The following is a 26932-nucleotide window of genomic DNA, read 5'->3' on the forward strand; positions in this document are numbered from 1 at the left end:
GTGTCAGCCTATAAGAGCTTTGACCCTCAGGGCTATACTTCGGATGGCCTGTGGCCTTAAGGCATTGTTTCTCCTGGATAAATGATTGCAGGAAAGAGTTAGGACCAAGAGCTGAAATGGAAGAAATGAATACCATTTATCCTTTCTTGCAGTCAAATGTCAGAGTCTAGGAATTTATCTTGATTTGCAGACTTCCAGTGCCTTCCTACCAGCCACTGTCTGGAGGGCAACTCAGGCAGGCATCTGAGTAGAGTGCAGGTGGGAAAGAGGATAGCAGCTTCATGTTTTATTTATCAGAGTAGAAGAATTGTTGCACATGACATAAAATATCCAGATCATGAAAGAGGAGCTGACATAAGTAACAATGTGTTGTATTTATATCTGAAATTTAAACCTGAGGCTGGAAACTTAAGGAATTTACAGTCAAGGTGTGAAACTGTTTATCTCTGTGTCAGTTGTTAAAAAAATAAATACGAATGGCTGTCAGCTCTTGTTTCTTCCTTGCTGCTGAAGAGCTTGACTGCATCTTACCCTCCTCCTGCTGCTCTAGCGCGCTGGAGTCACTCACACTCCACCCAGGGTCCAAGGGGCATGACCTCGGATTCACCGAATGGCCCCTGGATGGCCAAGTACCATCATTTCGTACTTGGCTACGTTGTCCTGTTTGGCAGTAAGGCATCTCCTTGATTTAGGGAGAAACTTTTAATATTTAAAAATAAGTTGCCCCTGATTATTTTTCTCCCCTGTAGAGTCTGCGTAACTCTCTTTCCTTATAGCTGTGTGTTAGGTGTTTGACTGGATAAGAAAACACCCATTGCATTTTCTTCCCTTGTGAAAGCCTTTTTCGTTTGTTTTTCATGATGTTTTTTGAGGAGGATGGATGTATTGTAAAGTGGTCAGTGGTTCATTCCAGCTTTCTGCTGATTTGAGATAAGCATTTCCTGTGTGCCAACAGTTTGTTTTAAAGACATGAAATAAAATATAGCTATTTTCATTCCAGGTTGGCTACCAATTTATTGCAACCTTGAACAAATCAATTTATTTCCCCGTGCTTAGTTACTTAGTTCTTGGGTCTATAGTAACCAGCTTGGGCTGTAACCCAAGCAAGGGGCACACCTAGTTCTTTTTAGCTCTGACTGAGAAGTGCCCTCATGTCCACCCAAGAACTCGAGAAACTATGGATTAGAAATACAGCATAAGAGACGGGGGTAAAGAAGGAAGGGAGGGATGGGAGGGGGCAAGGGACAGAAGGAAGGCAGGGGCAGAGAGAGGGGAGACCATCCAAAGACCATCGAATTCTTTTAGAATGTGGAATTATAGGAGGGATGAAAAGAAGAAAACCAGAAACAAACAGGGAGAATAACATGATGGCAGACCATTAGGGCCTAGCAAGGACTAGGCCCCCCAAAAGGATATAAACATTTTTATTCTTAGTGGGTTTTTGTTTTGTTGTTTCAGGAATAGCCCCATTACTGAAAAATATCTTTTCTGCACATTATTAGCAAAATCTCTGGCAATTATAAATGTTCTTGTTGAGTTTTGGGGAAATGGAGAACACAGTGAGAGAGAGGTGGTGTATGGATGACAGTTTGCCTGCTTCATATTTTTTCCCTTAGGGTTGAATCGTCTCGGAGTAAAATATCTTTAGGAGAAAGACATAATCTAAACTAGATTCCTATTATTGAAGCTTCATCTCTTCTTGCCATATATGTACAAGAAGGAGAGTGTTTGTTCCCCACCCCCCTACTGGAATACTAAAATAAGCACAAACAATGACTCATAAAAAATTAATTTAATTATATTGGAAAAAGTCCATATATATATTTGTTTGTAATATTTATCATAACTAGTGATAAAATAATATTTAAAGAAATGACACTAGGGGACATTTCTTGTGAAGTTTACAACATGAAACGTGATTTTCACTTGGTTTTAATGGGCCTAGGATTGATCATCTGTTACTCTTTGTATTTGGGAAAGGGCGAGCAGGGATAAATGGGATCCCAGACCTCAGTCGCACAAACAGCACTAACCTCATCTCACAATAAATCATTTACTGCCTGACTAACATGTGACAAAGTCGATTGAGTCTTATTTCGGCTCCTTCCCCTCCCCTGTTGAGCTCCCTCTCGTATAGGTCCTAATGAGCAGAGAAATGATCCCGGGCCTGCAATGGGAGGGACACTGAGGGTGACAGGGCTCAGACCCACACCGGCTAATTAGCGTGGGGCTAATTCACCTTTCCCAGTAATTGTGTTACTCAGCCTTTGGCAACCACAGAGGGGTCTTTCAGCATCTCTGTGTAGCATATCTTTGATTAGAATGAAAACCAGCCATAAGAAATGTGCAGTAAATTCAAAGCAGAAGAAAAGACAAAGTATCTGTCTTTTAAAAAATCTCTTTTTTGCAATGAAATGTCAAGTTAAAGGAACAGTTTTTCTTCTCATCCAGTTAATATAAATTGGTAGTTAGTGTTTGTTGAAAACTTGGAGGGGAACTGGAGTTATGCGAAAAAAATTGGTTGGAACAATTCCGTTTTGGTTATTCTGACGCCCTCTGAACATCTCTAAGCTCCTTTTGTCTTTAACCACGTTATTGCATTGTAACCACACAAAACGTTTAACTATTACATTTAAAAATATCTTTAAACAACTTCCCAAATAATTGCCATTTTGTCTTTCTTTGAAATAGAAAATAAATTATTAAAAACTGTGATGGGCTTACAAAAACATCTGTTTGTTAGAAGTTATTTTTGGGAGAAGCAAGTAATAAGCGTTCTGAATTAACAGCAAAAAAAGGAAAAAAGAAAATTTAAGTCGTTTTAAAAGTGTTTCTTCAAAATTATCTAAGAAGGAGCTCCATAATGTCCAAATAATTTTCAAAATTGAAATCTGATAATATCATTGACTTTAAATTAGGAAATCTTTTATCTAATCATTCCTGGCTGATCATATTATTTATTTTCTGGGAAAAAAATTCTGTGCTATTAAAAATTCAAATGAAAATCACAGATTTTCAGACCTTAAAATGCAAGTTAGTACACAATAGAAAGTATGACAGCCTTTCAACTGAAATAGTTTAAGCATTTTGTATGATGAAATAGAGTTTAACAGACTTAGAACTAAAAATGAATGAATAATATTGAAGATAAGCTAGCCTAATTTAAAGATAGCATAAATTGGTACAGTAAGTATGCTGATGAATGTAGATTGATCAGTATCCTTGTAAAACTAAATTGGCTGGAAGGTTCTGTCCGATATATTTACTTCTAATATGAACTCAAACAAGGCGAGAGGCAGTATGGGGTATTTGAAGGAGCATTGGGTTTACAGCTGGAAAATGTGGGCTGTAGAGCTGGCTCTTTCATTTCCTAGTTCTGTGTCTTATTGCGGCGAGTTACTTAAAGCCCTCTGAAATATTTTCTTTTTTGGTTTTTGAGGAATTTTAGCCCTGAGCTAACTACTCACAATCCTCCTCTTTTTGCTGAGGCAGACTGGCCCTGAGCTAACATCCATGCCCATCTTCCTCTACTTTATACGTGGGATGCCTACCACAGCATGGCTTGCCAAGTGGTGCCATGTCCACACTGCGGTCTGAACCAGTGAACCCTGGTCACCAAGAAGCAGAACGTATGAACTTAACCGCTGTGCCACCGGGCTGACCCCTGAAATATTTTCTTGCCTCTGAAATGTCTGCAGAAGTAGATATGTACTTCACAGGATCATTGAGTCATTCAACAAACCCAGGTGGAGATGTATTATGAACACATCCCTACAGTAGATACTGTGATACGAATTAGAAGGATCCAGTATCTTTTCTTGAAGATGGTATTGTCTGGTAACAGAGAAACGCATCAAAAGTAAGTGCAGTAGCATGTGACAAGTGCTGTCTTCTCAGGATGTTGGGATCTAGAGGGAAGCCGAATGAAAAGCAGCTGGGGCTGGCACTGGCTTTCGGAGGCTGCGAGGTCTTGTTGCCAGGCCACTTCCACCCTCTTCTCATTTCTTGGCATGCTTTGACCGACACCTCGATAACTGGCACTGGTTCTTATTTTCTTTTTATTTGCAGAGAAAATTTCACCGTGAACTAACATCTGTTGCCAATCTTCCTCTTTTTTTTTTTTTTCTCCCTAAAGCCCCCAGTGCACACTTGTATATCCTAGTCGTAAGTCTTGTATGTGGGCCACCGCTGCAGCATGGCAACTGACAGACAGGCAGTGTGGTTCCACGACCGGGAAACAAACCTGGGTCCCCGCAGCGGTGAGCGCTGAACTTTAACCACTAGGCCACCAGGGCTGGCTCTGGTTCTTATTTTTGTTATCCTTTTTCTTTCTGTATCAGATCCACCCAAACTTTCTTTTGTGACCTCAATTGTCCCAATGGCTATCTCCCCCAGTTTTTAACATTCTGGACATCTGGCTTTTCTCCTAATCATTCCTTTGTGCCTGGGGCAGACGCATGGCAGCTTCCAAACCCTGTTCTTCACTATGACCCCTGTAGACTTGCCCTTTGTCTGCCCCATCCACCACCCCACTTCCTTTCAGCAGCCACACTGTGGAGATTGGGAGCTCAAGGAAGGATATCGGGGAGTCCTCAGCCTGGATTCCTATCCTGGCTTTGCACTTAGGAGCTGGGTGACATTGAACCTGTTATAAACTTCTCTGTGGCTGACCTTCATTTCTGTAAAATGGAAATGAAATGAAAAACAGTGACAACAAGTAATGTTTAAAGAGCTTTATTTGTGCCAGGCTCAGTTCTCCTGGCTTTACACACAACTCACAAGTAGCTCCCTAAGAGGATTATGAAAATATTAAACAACTTATTACATCTAAAGACCTTGTAACACAGTCCACAGGCTAGTTAGAGCTCAAAATATTATGTATTTATTTTACTTTTATTATTAACGTAATTGTTGTTATAGCACATGAAAGCACTTTTTGAATAATGTGACCTTATTAACTATTTTTCAATCTCATTATTAATCATTTTAGAAACTATCCATCTAACCCTTCTCTCCGTGTTTGGAAAACATTCCAATAGCTTTTCAACCCCTAGTAATTTTTCTTGTTAGAGTAACATTACTTAATTTTACAAGGTTTAAATGGTTAAGAATATTTTGAAAAGCATTATCAGGTTTTTCAAATTTTGCTTATTTCCAGTGTTCTAATTGTATTACCAGGCTCTCAAATATTTGAATCCTAATACCTGTATCAAAGGGACTCCTTTTTAGAAAAAGAAAAATACATCAATGTCTTGTGTATTATTGAATAATGGCCAGTTGGGCGAGAGTTGGTCTTGGATGGCAAACCACTCCTGTACATATTTTATTAATACTGGAGTATCTCCAAATTTAAAATTCTGTATAAAGAAAGTCCAAGATACTGATGTCTCAGTCCCCAATGGGGCAATAGTTCTTCTTGGCAGCATGAGACCAAGTCCAGTTGGATGAATACCTACTTATTTTGTCCACACTAAACAACTTATGTCACTGTCTTACTTGTTGAATTAATACGTTGTTATTGAAACACAAAAAACATACAAATGTATTGTGTTTCCTCTTTGCCAGGCAATATTCTAGTTATTGAAGAAATTAAGATAAATAAGAGATTGTTTTTGCCCTGAGAAAGCTTAAAACCTTATTGGAGAACTCTACTGTCTTCCCGCTGAAAATCTCTACCTCACAAAGCTGAGGAATTATTTGTATACCATGAAAACTGAATATTATTTTGGGCATTGGAGTGGCTAAAGGACTGAGTGTTATCCAATTTGTTGTCCGTGGGATGTGTTATTAACGTGGCTTTGAGCTGAACTAGCATGATGGTGCAGTTGTGTAATCTGGCAAAGGAGCTGCTTCCCGGATCAGTGTTTCTACCAGGGAGTCAAAGAATTAAGCAATGAACGGTCACAGAGCCATGGAAGGAGACTGAGGGAAATGAGTTCTGTAAACAGCACTGTAACTGAAATCTGTTTGGGGTCTTCCTAATCCCGTTTGCAGCTCTACCCTGAGCATTAGGAAAATTTGAATTTGAAAGGAAAATCTCAGTTTTTGAATTTCTTCCATATTTGTGAAATTTTAGCAGCCCCTGAGAATTAGCTCCGGTTCTTCATGTGTTTCATGGCATCTGAGCATCTAGGGATATTTTTTGGTATAAATGTTTAGTTTACAGAAAGCTGGAGTGCTACCAGAATAATTGTCACATCTGTAGGTTCTGTTTATTCCACCTTCTTTGTACATTTTCCAAATAGGATTGTGTGAGTGGAGCAGCCAAATAGGATTCTGAGGCATTGTTGATGCACAGACAAGGGACCCATCCTCTTTAGTTTTCAAAACTCGTAAATGATGCTAACGATACTAAAAGTACGTACTGAGTTATTACTGTGGATCGAGGTGTGCACTCTTTATATTCCCTTAAATCTTCAGAGCAGTCTTCAAAGTTGGTAATATTGTTGCCAATGACAGATGTAGAAATTGAAGCTTAGGGAGGAAAAGTAATTTGCCAAAATCGTACAGCTAATAAATTACATCAGGCTTGAGTCTATATGACTTTAAATTCCATGTTCTTTCTTCCACATTCTCCTGATTCCCCATGGAGCACTTTGGGCATTGAACTTATGACTATTTATATTTGTTCGTTCTTTCATTCTTGTTGCCCTTCAGTCATTCACCTTTTCAATTCACAGACATATTTTTCATATCTACTAGCTTCAAAGCACTGTCTCAGGCGTTCTGGTAAATAAAAAGATAAATATGAACCAGTCGTTGCTCTCAAGAATTCCTAAATTAAGTCACAAGATCAGACCCACACACACACACACTCACTCCCCACACACATCCTGCCCAAGCTCTGACCACTGCAATAAAAAGAGCATGACAGGCAGAGACGGTTGGCATTCAGATGAGAGGGGAAGGCATTGCTTTCATCTGGGAGGATAACGTGAAGCACACAAGCCCTGAATGTGGAGAGGGGAATTGCATCTGACCAAATTCTTGAGGCTCCTTGAAAAGGACACATGTGGATAAAAACCTCAGGATATATGAAGATGCTCATTCTCAACTGTTTCTTCTTGTTGCAAAGCCCCTGTCCTCACGTGCCCACCCTTGAGTATACTCAGATCTTGATGTCAGTTTGTGTGAAATTACTTAGGCTAAAGGCTATGTACAATTCCTAGAGTGCTGGCTGAGCACTGATGTGATGATAAATAATGATAAGACGTCAATTAGTCCACTCAGAATGGAAAATAGAGTATTGTCAGCTATTACTGCTTAGTGACAACCACAAAATCTCGGTGCCATACATTAATAAGTGTCTCTGTTCTGCGTGTCTTCAGGTCAGCTGGGGGTCTGAAGGGTCCCCAGCCTGCATTCAGTGGGAAGGCTCTGTTCAAGCTGTGGGTGTAGCTGCGCTTGGTCCTCCCTGTGGGTCAGGCTCAGGGCTGTGCCACATGTGCAATTCTGGCGCCCAGGCTGAAGAGGCAGGCACTACCCAGGGGTGCGCTTTGGATGGCTATGGCAGTGGTGCAAATACATTTTAAGGCTCTGGTTCAGTCATAGCTGCTAATGTCCCACTGGTCAAAGCCGATCACGTGGCTAAGCCCAAAATCAATGGCAGGAGGAGGGAAGATAAGAGTGAATATTTTTGAAGAATAAGCTAATCTACCACATATACAATGAAGGGGAGGTAAAGAAGATAAAAATCATAAACCACTTGGTCTAAAAGGAGAAAAGTCTATCCACAGTTGAAGAAGGTAGTAAGATGTTAGATTTGATTTCACAGGTAATTGTGAGACACTTTAGAAAGATGATGTAGCACATGCCACAAACTCTTGTACATAATGGATTGTAGGGAGAGAGAAGAGGTGAGGGAGTAATTACACAGCTATTGTAATGATGGAGGCCTCAGATGGGAAGGTAATAACTGGGATATAAAAATGCTGAAGGCATTTTATTCTGAGTCAGAATGTGTTACATCTTTCTGGATGTAACAGAGGAAGGTGTAGTCCAAGGTGATGATTCCATTGATGCCTTTAGAAAATATGGGAGGATAATCAGAGTTTTAGGTGGGAGAGGAGGGCCTGACACCTGGATAATGCAGAATTTGATGGTGCTTTGACAGAAATAGGGAGGTCAGGTAGGAGTGGACTGTGGGAACAGAAAATGATGAACTAGTGACCACTGCTGAGCAGGAGCTGTCCTGGGGAGAGAAACAGAGCTATGAGGACAGGCGGCAGGGCGGGCAAGTGTGTCAGAGTGACAGAGGTCCAGGGCGTGGGATGCAGAAGAGGTAGAAATGGGATTTAGGGCCAGAGGGCATCCTGGTGACCTTCCTGAGTTGAGGAGGCAGACACCAAGCAGTGGTGTTCAGGCAGGAATTGCCTATGGATGAGGGCCACCACTCTTAAAAGCTTGATAGTGATGACTATGGAGCGCTGGGTGGGGCAGCGGATGAGGGGGCAGAATTTATTATTGTTATTAGTATCCTTGTGTTTTGCATGGATGTCCTCTGAACATTGCTAAGATGAGAGAGAAAGGCAAGAGGTAATTTGAAGACGTTGGGATTCAGGGCTTTCTTGAGAGAGTAAACTCTTACTCTGCAGGAAGAAGGTCACAGACGGATGAGTGATTGTTTCTATCCAGCAGATATTCTGAAATTGGGATTTGATTTAAAGTAATCTGGTCTTTGTGCTAGCAAATAATCTGACTTCTAACTTTACTAAATTTTCAAGTGTCCTGTTCATACACGTGAGTATATAGATGCAGAACACTGTTGTAGATGTTCATTGATTTTAACTGTGAAATTGGATGAAACAGTGATGACCCTTGGGATGGAGTCACATCCGTGTGCTGTCAATTGCTTCCCCATTGGTGTGGCGATGTGTTTGCTAGCGACACACGTGGCGTATGTGGAGTCCACCGTGAACACATTTATTGTAAATTCTAGATAAAAATGACTAGTAATGGATAATAACAACTCTCAGTACTTTTTAAAACAGAAAGGAATGCCAGTATTTAAATTTGGTAATTAAGAGCACATATTTCTGAAATAAATTAATTTTAAAAGAGTATTACTTTTCACCATGCTTATGTATGCAGTTTTTTTCCTAGGAGATTTCATGTCCCTTTGACTATTACTTTAATTTTTTGTTGTCGTGTTCCATCTAGCCCCACGTTTCAGTTTCTGGCCCCAGTTCAGTGTAGCTGTGTAACACACACATGTGTGAGTGCTGCGGCCCTGCTGGCAGGATAAGTCTGCCTAACTGGATCAGTCATACCTGTCACCCTCCTTTACGCTCTGTGACGCCACATGGATCGCATACCTAAACAGATTTTAGAATAATTGCATGCTCTAGGACTGAGGACAAGTTCATCTTTATCTGATATTTTCATGCTTGCCCCTTTCTTGTGTGTTTTCACCTCGCTGCCACATAGAGCTGTGACCTAGACCAGCAGAGCATCGTTCACGTTGTGCTGAGACCCCAGAGAAAAGACCAAGAAACGAACACACCTGGAGGGGACAAGCCACAAAGTGCTGCCATGGGGGGCTCTGAGAGGGAACCTGAGAGCTTAACGCGTGTGGACCTCAGCAGCTCCGTCCTCCCCACCCACTCGGTGGGCCTGGCTGTTATTCTGAACAGTGACTGCGAGAATGATGCCCCGCCACCTGGAAGGCCAGGTAATTGTAAAAACTCTGTCTGTGGCCAGTAAAGCTTTTTGTGTAGTAAAGTCTCTATGGAGAAGGGCCTCCCTATGTATCTATTTAGTTCATGATGAGTTCTAGAAGGAGACAGCACTGGAAGGTGAGTACTCAGATGTAAAAATTGAGGTGAATACATTTAATAAGTACAATGGAGCAGAGTTGTCATATTAGAGTAACATAAGGGATGGAGAATGTGTCAGGGCCATGATGACAGTATTTTTTTTCAAGAGCTAGGGGTGCTGGGGACTTGTGCTATCTTGTGCTAAGTCAAAATGTATGATTATGATGCATACACGTCCCTCTCAACATTTGCCTTTCTTTTCTTCTGCTTCTTATTTTCTTAAAACACATTTTGGTTGATTATGTTCCTGATGATGTAAAGAGATTTTAAAAAGCAGAAAGAGAACATCAGAGGTAATGTTAGTCATCTGCAGATGCTAAGAAAACAGGTTACAATGTCGATAACGTCCTTTCTGTGAAATGTCCTTCCTTCTCTCTATGTTACAACCCATTTCAAAAATCCTTTTCTTTAGCAAGGATGGTGATCCCTTTGTTATTTTGACAATATTAATGTTTCCCTTAGTATTTTATTCTCCAATCTAAACAGTCAAAGGTGTAACAGGATTATTTTTGACTGTGTCACAGAAAACACAAAATAATAAGAGTGACTTTACAAGGTAGAAGTTTATTTTTCTCCCACATATGGTAAGTAAAGACATAGGCAGTCCTGGGGTAGTATGGCTTTCACAGTGTCAGAGAGTTCTGGAACCAGAAAGATGGAGGCCTAAAATAATATTTAATAAATTTTTGAAAATCACGGGTGAGACTGCAAATAAAAGAAGGAAATTTTCTAGGGATGAGTGAAAAAGTAGAAACAACACAGCCTCCATGTTATGGCTTGATGAGTGGTGTAGGTCCAGGCCCATGATCCAAACCCATGAACCTGGGCTGCCAGGTTAATGGCAGACCAGAGCATGCCAGACTTAACTGCTGTGCCACGAGGCTGGCCCCAGCTGTCTTTAAATTGAGGATTGGATAAACCCCCAATTTAAATGCGTGAGCTGATGTTCTGGTGGTCCTGATGTGTTGTGGAGGGAAGGAAGGCCATCCTTCACATACAATGGGCACCTAGGAGACTAAAAGAAAATGTGAGAAGTGGGAAAAAAAAGTAAGAAATTAGGAGAAATTAGATAAATCTAAACATCTGCAGTACCTATATGGTCCAGAATGAGAAGTTAATATAAATATCAATCCCACTGTTATGGCACATCTGATGTTTCAAGTAGAACATACATAAAGTCCTTCCAGAGAACACTCAGGTGACATGGCATTGATGCCTCCAGAGAAAAACAGTCCCTACTAAAGGGAGGACTCAAGATCAAACATTATAAAATCAAACAAAGGAATGTTCCCCCTCAGTGGATGTGAGCACACACCAAAAAATGGAACATTGGTTCCCCCCGAAACTTGAGAAAATAAAATGACAATTTGAAAGAGAATACAAAGAAAAATGTTTTATGTTAATTAAAGCATAAAAGAAAAACTTGAAACCTAAAACACAAAACAGACATAATAGAAAAAGATTGCTATTGAATGGAAGATAATTTTAGCTCCTGGAATAAAAATATAATCCTCAATGGATGAGTTAAAACTGGTAACTGGGAAAAGCCAAAGAGGGAATTAGTGAACTGGAAGGTAAGTATGAGGGAATTGCCCATAATGTGACATAAGTTAAAAGGTAAAAAATAGTTTTAAGAAACTAGGAGTTTGGAATGAGATGGGTGATCATATATCTAACAGGAATTCCATTATAGGAGAATAAAGAACAGAGAAGGGAGATAATTTTCAAAGAGAATGGCTGAAAGTTTTCCAGTGTGCATAAATTCTCTGATTCAAGAGTACACAGTCACAAGAAAGATAAATAAAAAAGCGTACAGTCGTTCTTGATCAAGATAAATAAAAATAAATTCACTTCCTAAAGGGAGTAAAACATCAAGGACAAAGAAGATATCTTAAAATCAAATGAAGAGAAGAGATTACCTAGAATGGAACAATGATTTGAATGGCTCCCTACAAGAATAATAGAGAAAGATTGTAGTGGAGTAATATCACATGACTGCAGGAAATACCTGATGACTTAGAATTCTTTACCCAACAAAAATATTTTTCAAGAATGAGAGGAAGATACAGATATTTTTAGATAAATGCTGAGAATATTTACAGTCAATCTGAAAGAACTGTTAAAGTATTTACAGCAGGAAAGAATGAGTTTGAACCCAAGATGAAGAAATGGGATGAAAGGGATGATGTTCAGCAAATATACAAGTAAATATGGATCATTCTAAATGAATATTGATGTAAAAAATAATAGGTATTAGTTTGATGGGTGCAAAAACAGGAGGAACCAAAGTAGTAGATAAAAATAGCATTTAGGAAAAACAATGATCAATTAGTGTAGAAATATGCTCAAGGTCTCATCAATGATCAGAGAAATGGATATTAAAACAACAATATGGTAGGGTAGGCCCAGTGGTGCAGTGATTAAGTTTGTACATTCCGCTTCGGCGGCCTGGGGTTCACTGGTTGGGATTCCGGGTGCAAATCTATGCATCGCTTGTCAAGCCATGCTGTGGTAGACGTCCCACATATAAAGTAGAGGAAGATGGGCATGGATGTTAGCTCAGGCCCAGTCTTCCTCAGCAAAAAAAGAGGAGGATTGGCAGCAGATGTTAGCTCAGGGCTAATCTTCTTCTTCAAAAAAAATATATATTGTATACTGCACCCTTACCGGATAGGCCAAAATTTTAAATTTTGACTATATGAAATGTAGATTAGGATACAGGACAATGAGTTTTTGTTTACATGATGATGGGAATGACAATTGATTCAAACACTAGAGAGAGCAATTCACAACTTCACAATCATTAATGAACTAGTTATGCCTATTCTGCAATTCCAAATACACAAGGAGACATCTATATAGATGATCATAACAGGACTGTTTGAGTTTGTGAAAGAGAAGAAACAACACAGATGTCTTTATATGGGAGAGTGGATAAATAAGCAGTGTTTTTATTCTTATAAAGGATTATGATAAGTCTGTGATAATTCTATAATTAAAACAAATGAGTTGGGTCTATCAACATTAATAAATCTACAAATCACAGTGTTAAGTTAAAAAAAGTAGTAAATTGCAAAGGAATGCTCAGCAAGATACAGTTTATGCAAAATGTCAATACGTAAAGTCTGAAACAATTGTATATACTGTTTATGGAAAGGGTGGCCTTACAATACCTTTTGTCCAAAGAGGATATACTTGAGAGTTAAAGGTTGCATTAAAATATAATTAAATTATATATTTATGTACCTTTGACCAACAAATTGGGTTTGTATTAGTAGACCTATAAGCTAATTCTTTAATATGATTTTCAAAGAGAAAGAATTCTTTCTGAAAATAGAAACCATTTTCATGTTCTTTAGAGCAAAATTAAACCTTTATATTCATTCTCTGAGCATTAATATTAGCAGAATAATTACCCTTTGTACATATTTACATACTTCAATAAGTTTCCTAATGTATCTGACTCTACTATCTTGTCACTGATATTTATCTGAAGATTTAAAAAATATAATCTTATTATTTTAGTTTATCATAAAATTGCCTCAGTCTTCTTTAGAGTTTTATTGTATGATTAATAAATTTGGGATTATTGACACCTTCAATGCACTCTCTGTAGACCATAATACTTTTAGTTAAGAAAATATTCTCTCTATAGGAATTGAGATACCAGTAGGCTCTGAGAAAATTCAGCTAAAAGTCTAATAGTCTCTTTATATATATATATATATATATATATTTTTTTTTTTTTTTTGAGGAAGATTAGCCCTGAGCTAACATCTGCTGCCAATCCTCCTCTTTTTGCTGAGGAAGACTGGGCCTGAGCTAACATCCATGCCCATCTTCCTCTACTTTATATGTGGGACGCCTGCCACAGCATGGCTTGCCAAGCAGTGCCATGTGCGCAACCGGGATCCAAACTGGCAAACCCCGGGCCACCAAAGCAGAATGTGTGCACTTAACCGCTGTGCCACCTGGCTGGCCCCATCTCTTTATATTTTCAATTGAAATATGTAATTATTTCAACCCACACAATAGATTAAATAAATTCTTGTAAATTTGCACAGTATGGTAAGTGACATCACCAGTGTAGCAAGAGCCTTCAGATCACTGTCTGCTCTGTGACGGGACGGTCCAGCCTTTACTTCCCACACAGATCTCAGTTAATCTGACTACTAATCACACTTTTCTCATTTACTCACTGCATGTCTTTTGCAGGGCTGGGGACTAGCCCTGGCACCACTTGCTGGCACACCAGGTGGCCAGCAGAGGCAGCATCCTCCTGTGCTTCCTTCTCCCAGCAGTCCCCCACCGCCCACCCCCAGAGCAGGAGAGAGCTCTCCTGGTACTCTGCCCGCTGTGCTGAAGAGGATGTCTTAGTTATGTTGCATCTGGAAAGAATCAGGAAAAGAGAGACGAGTTATCCCAGGTCAACTTTAAGTCTTAACTCTGTGTGAAACGGAAAATGCTGAACTACCAGCAGCCATCCCTTAATCTTCAAAACTGGAAGGGATCATCTCCCTTCCAGAACTTCTTATTACTTTCTATTGCTTTTCTATCTTTTGTGATCCAGTTCCTTCTGCATATACCTTATGCCTTTGAGGACAGGATATTTGTCCAATTTACTGTAGTTTCCCCCAAAATCTCCTAGAAAAGTGGTGATAAATGTTTACTAAATTAGTTAAAATTGTAAATGTAGTAAGCAGTGCATCAGAATTTCTGTGCATTTAACTTTTAGAACTAATGCCTTATTTCAAATTTTGCAGAGAAAATGAGACTTCACTCTTAACTTATCTTGGTAATTTCACTGTGTGAATGAGTGTAATACCTTGAATGAGATTATTTGGAATGACTGCAGGCAAGCAGTGTGCTTATATGATGGTTTTCCTTCAGTGAAAATGACAGTTTGGAGTTCCTAGAGCAGTGATGCACAAGCTCTAGTGTGCAGATGCCTTATCTGGGGATGCTTATGCTGGGATCAGGAATTCTGCTCTGTTGGCTGGGAGTACAGGCCCAGAAGTCCTGGTGCTGACTACACTCTGAGAAACTGCCCCACAGCAGAGGTTTTCCAACCTAACAACTGTGAGTCCTACCTAGTATTCTCAACTAGGCAGGAGAAGGGAGGCAGGTCGGGGAAAGAGAGCTGGAGAGACCAAGGCAGCCCATAGCAGCCAGAGCAGTCTCATATTTTCCAGTTTTGTATATTAAGCATCTACAACATGTTTCCTTTGGGGAAGAAAAAAATATCTGTGGTTACAAAATGTTTGAAAACCTCTGCCTTAAAGGAAGGCACTTAAAAGAAATAAACTCAGTTTTGTTTGTGTTTCTGGGGTGGTTGAATTAGACAGGGAAGGATTTTAGTGTCAGCTGATCGTGGGAGGGCGCCAGGGGATGAATAGCTGGGCTGTAGCAGCACAAGTAGCTGAAAGAAATCTGAACTTCTGAAGCCAGAGAATGTGTCATTCAGGCATGTATAGATGAAAAAGGGTAACTTGTCAATATGAGAGGCAATGGCATGATCTACATTAATAACCAGCTCTATTTATACCTGTTATATTATGATTTATAAGAGGAAGTCAAAGAACCGAATGAGTCATTTAAGCATTCCTTGAACAGGGCTTCTCAAGCTTTACTGCTCATCAAGTCACCTGGGGGTTGGCCTGCGGTGGAGGCCAAGAATCTGCATTTCCAACAAGCTCCTGGGTCATACTGAAAGTGTGGTTCCAGGAGACGTGCTTTGAGTAGCACTGTCCTAACCATTAAGAAATTGTATTGTTGAGAATATTGTGAATGTATAAAATTTGGTATTTTATAAACATTTAAAAAAGAACATCAAGTAAGCTACTCCTGGGCTCCAGGGTGTAGCCGCCCCTGATGCAGGAAGGGTTAATAATCACTGGAAAAGGCTTGCCAACAAACAGTGACCGGGAGGTGAGAAGGCCAGTTAGCCATTGATGGGTAAGACCTCCAGGGGGAGGCAACCTAAGCCAGGCACAGTCGCCCAGGGGCACAGATGGAGACACGATATCGGGACCAGGAGGGGCCGTTGCCTAGGAGGCCTTGTATGCTCCGAGATAAAAATATATGAGCACAGCAAAAACATGTTAATATCAAAACAGAGGCTGAGGGAGGGCTCCTTGAGAAATCACTAAGAATTCTTGGCATCCGCTAATTACATTGTCCAGAACACCTGTGTATGTTTAACAGCTGTAAGCTATGTATATACTGCAACGCTGGTTATAATAAACTCAGAGTGGCCATTAGCCCTCTCCGCATCTATCCTGGTGTGTACATTGGATCGTGACACTGACACAGGGTACCCAGGCATGAACTAAGTTCACGTGTTTTGTTCCTTTTTTGTTAATGAGGCACCATTCATCACCTCCTAACAATCAGATGAGATGAAACTATTAGACTAGAGGAAAAAAAATAGGAAAAGTTTCTAATATTTGTCATACAGTTAATTAACTACTTAAACAAATAGGGAATACCTACTCTTTGCCAGGCACAATTCTAGATGCTGGGATGTAGCAGGAAATAGAAACAGAAAAGAATGCCTGCCCAAATAGATCTCATTCTACTTGGAGAGAAGATAATAAACAAAGAAACAAATAACTAGTATGTGTCTCCTGGTTAAGAAATTTAGCAGAGTAAGGGGAATACAGTGTTGGAAAGGGTAATCTTTTGTATAAGGTGGTAAGGTGGCCTCTCTGATGAAGGGACATTTGAGAGCATCTATTCTGGGATCTCAGGCAGAGGGGAGAGTGAGTGTATGGACCTAAGGCAGGACCATGCTTGGAATGCAAGGAGGCCAATGTGGCTAGGCAGGAGGAGTGAAACAGTAGGAAAAGAGGAATTCAAAAAGGGGAACAGGGTGGGGAGCAGGTTGTGTAGGGTCTTGTAGGCCCTAAATTTTACCTTGGTGAGAAGGGATCCACTGGAGGAGTTATGAGCGATAGAGTAACATGACCTGACTTACGGAAGGTTCACACTGGCTGCTTATGAATGAGCTTTAGGTGGCCAGGGTGAAAGCAATAGGACCTGTTTTTCAAAATCACAGAAATACTGTAATGCCCATAACGTCAGGAAGTAGTAGTAATAATATTAGTCAACATCCATGAGTGTTTGCCATGAACCTTGCACTGCACTAAGCACTGCTTCCATGAAATGTCTTGGTTAATCCTTTAGAAGCCCATTAGGTAGACAATATTAATATCCTCATATAGGTGGGAAATTGTATCAGACCATTTGAGGAACTGATCTAATTAAGACAAGACTTTACTAGGGACAGTCTTACTCTAAAGCTTGTGTTCAAAGAATCCACTAGTCTGTACTCCTCTAATTATAGAAATCAGAAGGAATGAATGATTTTTTGCATTTCTCTAGATATTTTGGATATAGAGTAGACACAGTGTAACAATAGCTCATTTCGAAGAATCATTTCATTGTTAATTTCAGCCAAGTAGTCAAATTTTTAAACTCAACCTTTATGTCACAAAGTGTACTATTTTTTCATAAATTTTTGGCTTTTAAAAATAAAACTTTTGTTCATTTTATCCAGTTCTTTCAAGTCTTATTGCCCCAACTTACTAAGAAAACATTTTATTAGTACTGAAGAACATTTCGCTATACAATAAGCGTATATCTTCTTACGAAATTAAAGAGATTACTTTTGATGAAACATTACATGCTGGAATGAATTATTGAAATGTAACTTGGAAATGTAAAATAGAAAAGAGTTAAAAATAGACAAATATGAAAAAAATTAAAAATAAATGACTTCTACCACTCCTTGTCAACATTATACTGGAAGTTGTAGCTAATACAATAAGACAAGAAAAGCAGGTAAAAGGTATACAGATTGGGAAGAAGATGTAAAACTTGTCTTTGTTCACAAATGCCATGACTGGCTATGTAGAAAATCTGAAAGAATCAAAAACAACAAAAATATCCTGGAACCAACACGCGGTTATATCATGGTTGCAGATTACAAGGTTAATATGCAAAAGTCAATTGCTTTCCTGTATACCAGCAATAAGCAAGTGGAATTTGAAATTAAAAACACAATACCCTTTACATTAGCACCCCCAAAATGAAAATACTTAGATATAAGCCTAAGGAAATATGCATAGCATCTGTATAAGGAAAATCACGCAATTCTGATAAAAGAAATCAAAGAACTAAATAAATGGAGAGACATTCCCTGTTTGTGGAAGACTCAATATTGTCAAAATGTGAGCTTCCCAACTGTATCTACATAATTCCAGTCAAAATCCCAGCAGGTTATTTTGTGAATACCAACAAACTGCTTGTAAAATTTATATGGAAAGGCAAAAGGTCCAGAATACCCAACATGATACTGAAGGAGGACAAAGTCAGAGGATGATGCTACCTGACGTTAGGACTTATTATGAGGTTACATTAATCATGAGAGTGTAATATTGGTGAAAGAATATACAAATAGATCTTCAGAACAGAATAGACAGCCCAGAAATAGACCTACATAAGCATGGTCAGCTTATCTCTGACAAAGGAGAAAAGACAATACAATGGAGAATAAATAGTCTTTTCAATAAACAGTGCTGGGACAACTGGACATCCACATGCAAGAAAAATAAATCTAGAGGAAGATTTTATACTCTTCACAAAAATTATCTCAAAATGAATCAGGGACCTAAATGTAAGACAAAAAAACTGTAAAACACCTGGAAAATAATACAGGGTAAAATCTAGCTTATCTTGAATTACGGTGATGACTTTATAGATACAACACCAAAAACATGGTCCATGAAATAAATAAATGATAAGCTGGACTTCAGTAAACAAAAATTTCTATTCTATGAAAGACACTACCAAGAGAATGAGAAGACAAGTCACAGACAGGGAGTAAATATTTGCAAAAGACACCTCTGATAAAGGACTCTTATCCAAAATATACAAAGAACTCTTAAAACTCAACAATAATAAAATGAATAATCTGATTTAAAAATAGGCAAAAGACCTGAACAGACACCTCACCAAAGAAGATATGCACATGGCAAATAAGCCAGGGAAAGATGCTCAGCATCATGTGTTATTAGGGAATTGCAAATTAAAACAATGAGATGCCACTATACAACTATTAAAATGGCTAAAATCCAAAACACCAACATCAAATGCTGGCTGGGATGTGGAACTAGTGGAAATGAAAAATGGTACAGCCGCTTCGGAAGACAGTTTGACAGTTTCTCACTAAACTAAACGTACTCTACCATACAATCCAGCAATCACCCTCCTTGGTGTTTGCTCAAATGACTGGAAAATATATGTCCACACAATAATCTGTGCACAGATGTTTATAGCAGCTCTTTTCATAATTGCCAAAACTTGGAAGCAACCAAGATGTTCTTCAGTGGGTGAATAAACATCCAGACTGTAGAATATTATTCTGCACTCAAAAGAAATGAGCTATCAAGCCATGAAAAGACATGGGAGAACCTTAAATGCATATTACTAAGAGAAAGAAGTCAACCTGAGAAGCCTACATACTGTATAATTTCACCTATCTGACATTCTGGAAAAGGCAAAACTGTGGAAAAGGTAAACAGATCAGCAGTTGCTGGGGGCTGGGGAGAGAAAAGGATGAATATTCAGAACACAGAGGACTTTTAGGACCTAGAGACTATTCTGTATGATACTATAAGAGTGAATATATGTCATTATAAACCCCATTACAACCCCAAGAGTGAACCCTAATGTGAACTATGACTTTTTGGAGTCATAGTGATGTGTCAATGTAGGTTCATTAGTTGTAACAAATGCACTACTCTGGTGTGGGGTGTTGATAATGGAGTAGGCTGCGAGTGTGTTGGGGAAGCGGGTATCTGGGAACTCTCTGTACTTTTTGCTCAGTTTTGCTGTAAACCTAAAATTTCTCTAAGAAATAATGTCTACTAAAAAATAAATGACGTTGCTTTTAAGACTTGAGCTCTTGGACACACACTATAGATACATCATGATTATTGGAAAATATGTTCTTATTGGCGATTTTATGTCAGTGGACGAATGTAATACAAGATGAAAATTATTTTGGGATTGCAAATTAGTTAACATCTGCCAAATACAAACCAGTCATGGAGGCCTACTAATGAAATTAAGTGGTAAGCTTCGGACTTCATTCTCATTTTATCCAAAATCAAATCTCAAGTACTTAAAAATGTGTATTATACATGCTAATGACTTTAAGCCGGAGGGTGTGAATTTCTTGCTGCTTTGGATGGCTTTGCAGAATGCCTCTTGCGTAAACCCTCCCCAAAACGAGGAAATTTTGGCAGTCATAATAGAACAACTTGAAGTTGCTATCACATCAAATTATTAAAAATTCATTATGATTCTGCCAAGAGCTTGATTTTTTTTCTCCAACACAGACATTTTTACAGTAGTATGCTGTTTCGATATTGTAAGTGAGAACACAGAAAATGATATTAGAAATAGTGGGAATTTTGCCAGCCTGACATATTTTTGGGTGGGTTTTTGAGGTAGGGGAAAACAGTCCTATATTCCTTTCCAAGAAGTCTGAACACTATTCCAAAAGCAGCCTGAACTGCTCCTTCCTCTTTGTTGCGCTGTATTATACTGTGGTGTAATTACTTGTCCCATTTTTGCTTACCACTTTGAAGATATGCTTGTCAAATGCAAGTAAGTCTCATACACCTTGTAGCTTCATTGCCTGGAACATAAATGGTACTAGATATATTGTCATACTGCCAAAAAGTTATATTCCACATATAAAGTATAGCACTTACAAGTTTTCAACTCTTGTTTATCACATATGGCAGGGGAAGATGATTAATAATTGCATGTGGGTAGCATGGTGCAAATTGAGATGGGGTATGCAGAATACCAGCCCTGGTTCTAACCCTAAGGAAGTCAAAACTTGGCAAGGGGTGGTTAGAGATAATCAAGCACTCCACACAGAGTACTTTAATTGTCAAATAAAAAGTTCCCTAATTTGTTGTTATCAGCCATCTTCTGAGTACTTCTTTCCTTATTATTATTGTGGTAAAAAATGCATAACATAAAATTTACCATCTTAACCATTTCTAAGTGTACAGTTCAATAGTGTTAATGATATTCACATTGTTGTGCAACCAATCTCCAGAAATCTTCCATTTGCAGAGCTAAAACACTGTACCCATTAAAGAATTCCCCATTCCCCCTCCCTCAGCCCCTGGCAACCACCATTCTACTTTCTATCTTTAGGAATTTAACTATTCTAGATACCTATATCTAGAATATGAGTGGAATCCTACTGTATTTGTCTTTTTGTGACTGGCTTATTTCAGCTAGCATGATGTCTTCAAGGTCCATCCTCATGGTAGCATGGGACAGAACTTCAAAGAACGTCTTACGTATAATAAACTGGCAACAGGAGATACAAAAGTTAATAAGAAGACCCAGACCCTCAAGTAGCTCACAGCTTAGAAGATGCCCGTGTATAAATTAAAATGGAGTGAGTTCCGAAAAAGAAGTAAATCAAAGTAATATGGGGATTGAGAGGATGGAGAGTCTAAGATAGGCATCCTAGGTAGGCTTTGAAAGACAAGAAGGATTTGCCTGTGGTGGGGGACTTTGGGGGACGGGGGAAGAGGTTGATCACACTCAGAGAGGTGGATGAGCTTGCGTAGCTTTCAGACAATGATGGCCATGCTGCATTCTACAGGTCCAGAGGATGGATACCATCAGAAAGGTGGTTGTGGGGGGAGGTTTCCTGTTGTGGAGAGCTCTGAATGCCAGAACTTTCAGCGACCAAAAACATCCATGATGACTTTTAATCACATCTCTCTCCTCTAGCGTTTGAGATAGTGTTCCCCACCTCTTGCATTTTCTTTCTTAAATACTTAAAAAAAGAGAAGAGATATGGAGTGGAGTAAAGCTGGAAGGAGTGCCAGTGTGTCGGTCTCTGGGTGACAGAAAATATGGAGAGAAAAACCCAGATGCTGCCTGAGTGAGCAGTTCCCCTCATCGGTGAGTCCATGCTGGCTCGGTGGGAATGAGCCTGCTGCCCAGAGTGGGGAAGACAGACCGAGGCTGGCCTTTTCCACTCTGTGCTTTCCTTCCTGCCTGTTTTGGCACCCAGGACTGTGTTAGCAGCGTTTCGTTTTCTGTGGTTGTTTGTTTTAAAATATAACCAGTTAAAAATGAACTGTGGAGGAGAGCGGTGGGAAACAACAATGCTGAATGTTAAAGTTAAGTGTGGACTTGCCAGGGGCCTCAAGATGTTTTGATTTTTCTGAAGTCACGTCTGCAGAGTAATGTTGTGATTAAAAGAGGGAGGGAGAAGTAGCAGCCTAGACTAAATGAGGCCATGTGACGGGGTGCTCTTTTAACGAAAGGCCTCTACATCTTCTGGTGTGTGGGTGTCCCTCCCCTGGAGGCCTTAATGCCCAAGAAAGTAAATCATTTACATTTTTACTCTTTGAGCCCTGAAATCTTTGGAGGATACTGGACATGTGCCAAGATGGTAAGATTCGCACTTGACAGGAGAGTGGGAGCCCAGGCAGGATATTTACAGCTGGCGGGGTCCATCTTGGGACTCATTGGAGCATTCTAATTAATGCAGAGTGTGCCAAAAATGCAGCAGGATGCTGGACTCCATTTTCTTGATTTGGTCAGAAGAAAGACAAGGAAAAGTTTACAAATTAAGTGGTAAAAACTGTCTAAAATAAACTCTTAAAACTTTCTAAATTTGTTCTGAATAAATAGAGACTGATGGAAATTTTTTGAAACTTTTATTGAAGGTGGTGTTTTGTATGACCTGTGGCTTCTGAAAATTTTGCACGTAGTTCGGGAATCTTTGTTCTATGTAATAAAAATAAGAATTGCAAAATGTCCATTTTATAAATGAAATTGAAACCCCCGTGACAGGTAAACAGACTATCAAGACCTTCTTTTTAGAGTCATTTTCTAGATAATTCCATAGAATCAGGCCCAAACTCCTACTCTTCCTAAATCTATTGTAGTCTAATTAATTTTCCAAATGATGTTCCTGAAGCTCTGTAATACCCCAAAAATTCTTCCTCAATCTCCAAAGATTAAATTAAATTGACTCCCTTTGGTGTTAGAGATGTATTAGTATGCTCTGATTCTTTGAAAGTTAATGCTCTATGTTTTCTGTGTATGATAATTAAACTAACAAGAATATTCAGCCAATCAATGGCTTTTAATTTGCTTCATTAAGAAGGGAATCAAATGGCCATTCATGCATCTAGTGGACTAAAAGAGAATCTCTTGAGCCAAGAATATTTTTTTAACATCCCAAGTGTTTACCACAGTGCCTGTTATGTAGTGGGCACTTAACAAATGTTTGTTGTTGCTGAAAAATACTATAGGAAAAGGTTCCAGGCACTTGTTTCTACTCCTTGGGCCAACACAGTGCCCCAGGGTACGATGCATCTGTGACACAGACACTAAGCTTGGTGGCAGTAAGTGTGGGCTCTGGAGCCAAGCCACATCCCAGCTTGGCTTTGTACCACTTATGTGACCTTGAGCAATTTAACTTTTGCTGCTCAAAGTGTGGTCTGTGGACCAGCAGCCTCAGCATCGCTTGGAAGTTTTGTCAGAAATGCAGAATCTTTGGCCCCATTGCAGACCTGCTGAATCAGAAACTACGTTTGTACAAGTTCTTCAGGCAAATCATGCACATTAAAGTTTGAGAAGCACTGATTTCTTAACGTGCTAGGCCTCAGTTTTCCCATTTATAATATAGAGATAATGAAATTACCTACCTTATAGGGTTGATGCCAGCTACTTCATGACCAGAGCTTAGAATGGTGCCTAGCATCTACTAAACACATAATAACTGTTAGCCATTTTTGTTATCCTCTGTCTTTCGAGTTCACATGTACAAAAGGCCCAATGTTGAGCCCAGACTCTAAAATCAATCTAAATTTATAAATAAAGGGCTCCCTACTTTAATTCAGGAAACAACAGGAGCTAGATCCCCATTCCATACTCCAGACTTCCTACTCCCAAGACGACCTTCTGCTCACTCTGATTTTGGATTTACGGTTTTATTTTACTTTAGTTTATTTATTTGTGTATTTCTTTATTTGTAAATGTTGGTCACTTCCACTACAAGTTAGGATCAAATTACAATAGTGGGTGCTCTAGGGTAATGAAGAACCATCAGGAACAAAACCTCCCTTGGCTATTTTCCTAGAATGTTACATTTTCATTGCCCTCTAGCCCTAAATCGTGTATGGTGGTGTTGGTTTTTTTCTCATAGTCTACTAGGCAGTGTAGTACCCCTTTTAGAAGATTCCATCAGAAAATAAGATTAATCTTTGGGTTTTCATGATTGGTGTTTGGTCATTGAGAACCACATGGACAGAAAGAAAGTTTGAGTCAGGCAAGAAAAAGATGAAATCGTTTTACATTTTTTTCTATGAGGACTTGATCAAAGGACACTTTGGCTCCATCCAGTATTTTGAAAGAGCAGATCAGCTGGGGACTAATCACAGATGTGGACCACAGGGGACTTTATCAACCAGGCCCTGCCAATGAGTGATAGATGAAAGCATTTTAGGAACAAATTAGTGTTGAGCTTAATGATGCAGACAGAGCTTATGTTCTAAGTGAGCAAGAAGACAGCACACACAGACTCAGATTTGATCAGCTGGGCACGTGTTTTCAGACCAGAGTCATTGTATGAAACAACACACTGGGAACTGCAGGCTGCTGATGCCCCTTCTTGGATGTTTACATGAAGCTACTATATGGATCTTTATATGGGTCTAAAAGTATCCATCCTTACATAACTGCAAGAAAAAATGTGTATGCATCTTCATAACGTTCTGCCTTTCAAAGACAAGACACTTTTCAATAACCCACTGACAAACTAAGGCAAATACTTTAATCTAGAGTGATGGCTTAGGCAAGTATGACTTGCCAATCTTCACAGATTGCTGCTCTTTGCTATGCAATTTCTTTATTGTCACAAAGAATGTAAAGACACAGCTTAGTGAGTGATACTTCTGCCCGAAGAGTTATTTGTAAAAGCTGCTTCTTGTGTGGATTTCTGATGCCAATATAGGTGTTGTGATGAGAAAGAGCCAGCCAGAACTCTTTGATTTCTAGCTGATGGCTATGAAGTCACCTCTCTTTAAGAAATCATTGAATTATTTGATAATATTATTTTACTGCGTTATTTCTTTTATAGTGGCATCACTGGCATTTTGGTAGTGTCTCAATATGTTTAACAAATAAATACAATCTTGGGGAAAGATAGACCAAGAGTACTAAGAACTAGAATTTTTTCGTAAATAGTGAGGCAACATACTTCAAATTGACCATACAGGATATCCCTTCATGAAAATGAGAAAGATTATATCTATTGCTCAGTATATGTTTTCATTAATACTGCTAGCATAGCTGCTATATTTTGGATTTGTCAACTTATTCTGGTAAAGTAGAACCATGACTTCAATTCATTTGCTGAATCCATTCTCTTTATATCAATAAGAAATATTATATCTCAATAAAATATAACACATCTTCAGTGATGAGACACCAATAACTTAGGGCTATTGTGTGATTGTACATTTCTACCACTTGCTACTTAGCTTAGAGAAATGTATTAGGATAGAGCCTTTTGTTATCTTTCATTAATAGAGCAACCCAGTATTTTTCAGACAGGTTATTTTTTCAGCTTCTCTTTTACTATTTCCATAGGTATCTTCTTCTGTTAGACTTCATGGCAAATAATTTTTCTTGTCTATATGAAGAAAGAAAAGAAAAAAAAATGCTCTTTAATTTAAGCTAGTTAATTTAAGAGGTTTACTGTTTACAGTGGAACCGTGAGCACCAGAGTGGCTCACACTAGTTGAATAAGCCCCATTGGGAAGTGAGCCTCACAAGGCAGGATTTCATCTTGTTCTGGGCTGTCCGCAGTACCTAACACAGTGCTTGGCACATAGTGGATGCTTAATAAGTATGTTTTAAATGAATAAAAACAACACTTATTCATTCATCCTTTTATGGCTCTTTGAAACTGGGCAATGTAATTCATTGGAATCCAAGGTTCTAAATTGACAGAGAAGTTTAGATTCCTGAAGCAGGATCCAGTTGATTTGTCAGAGACAAGCAGCTATCTTAATCATTGCAATCAACGTCACAAGGTACTCTGACTTCCAAATTCTATATGGAAATAGTTAAATCTTATTCCCAAGTCCTCCACCTCACAAATATACATGCAAGATTTGTGTTGTATATTCCTCAATATAATGTCAGAATGATGTCATTTAGTGCCGCCATCTTTGAATCACAATGTCCTACACATTGCTTATTTTTCCTATACATTAAAATTCAATTTATTACAGTCCTAAAAAAATCAAATAAGTTTCCTTACCCCTTCATACACCCTTGCTTCTTCATTTATATTCATCTTCGTGTGTTATGGACTTTTCTCCTACTTCAAATGGACGGGGCATTATTTTAGAACTTTATGGTCCCCCCAGAATAAATGCAACTCACTACCTTTTGGCTTAGTAATTCTACTTCTCAGAGTTTATCATAAAATCATATTAAGGACATATACAAGGAAATATCCATAAAGATGTTCAACATAACATTATTTAAATTGGCAAAAAATTGAAAACAATTGAGATCCAACAGTAGGGACTGAATAAACATTTGGCAGCTCAATAAAATTGGATACTCTATAACCATTGAAGATGATGTTGAAGAATAATATTTAATGGCATAGAAAGATGCCACATGAAAAAAGGTCTATCCAGAATGCTGAGTAGAGTGTGATCCTATTCTGTAAAAAATAGGTAACTAAATATATGCACCAATGTGTGCCTATGTATACAGAAAAAAGATTAAAAAGTAGATGCAAGAGTTGATAGTAGTTCTTTCTTGTGATAGGATTATTAGCTATTTTTTATTTTGAATCTTTTTTCATTATAACTTTCTATAATGACTATTACTTTTTAAGATAATAATAATAATAGAAAGATAAAAATGATACAACTCCTAAGGGTATCTAAGGTAGTGGATGCCAAGGTCCTGGAATCTCGTGGGTACTTGGTGGCCATAACTTGGCACTCCTATACAGTGGCCCGTGCAGTGACTACATT

General features: G+C 38.8%; 1 protein-coding gene across 3 annotated transcripts in view; it reads left to right on the top strand.

The window, feature by feature from the left end:
• Positions 1-26932, top strand: part of PRKN (parkin RBR E3 ubiquitin protein ligase) — a 1211604-nt gene that overhangs the window by 384035 nt on the left and 800637 nt on the right. For all 3 annotated transcript variants that reach the window (XM_046670682.1, XM_046670681.1, XM_046670680.1), the window contains exon 3: positions 9427-9670. In XM_046670682.1, coding sequence (XP_046526638.1) covers positions 9532-9670 — 139 coding nt within the window. In that variant the 5' untranslated portion in view covers positions 9427-9531. The remainder of the gene's footprint in view (positions 1-9426; positions 9671-26932) is intronic.

This window comes from Equus quagga, chromosome 8 (assembly GCF_021613505.1).
Source record: "Equus quagga isolate Etosha38 chromosome 8, UCLA_HA_Equagga_1.0, whole genome shotgun sequence".
In the NCBI taxonomy this organism is placed as follows: domain Eukaryota; kingdom Metazoa; phylum Chordata; class Mammalia; order Perissodactyla; family Equidae; genus Equus; species Equus quagga.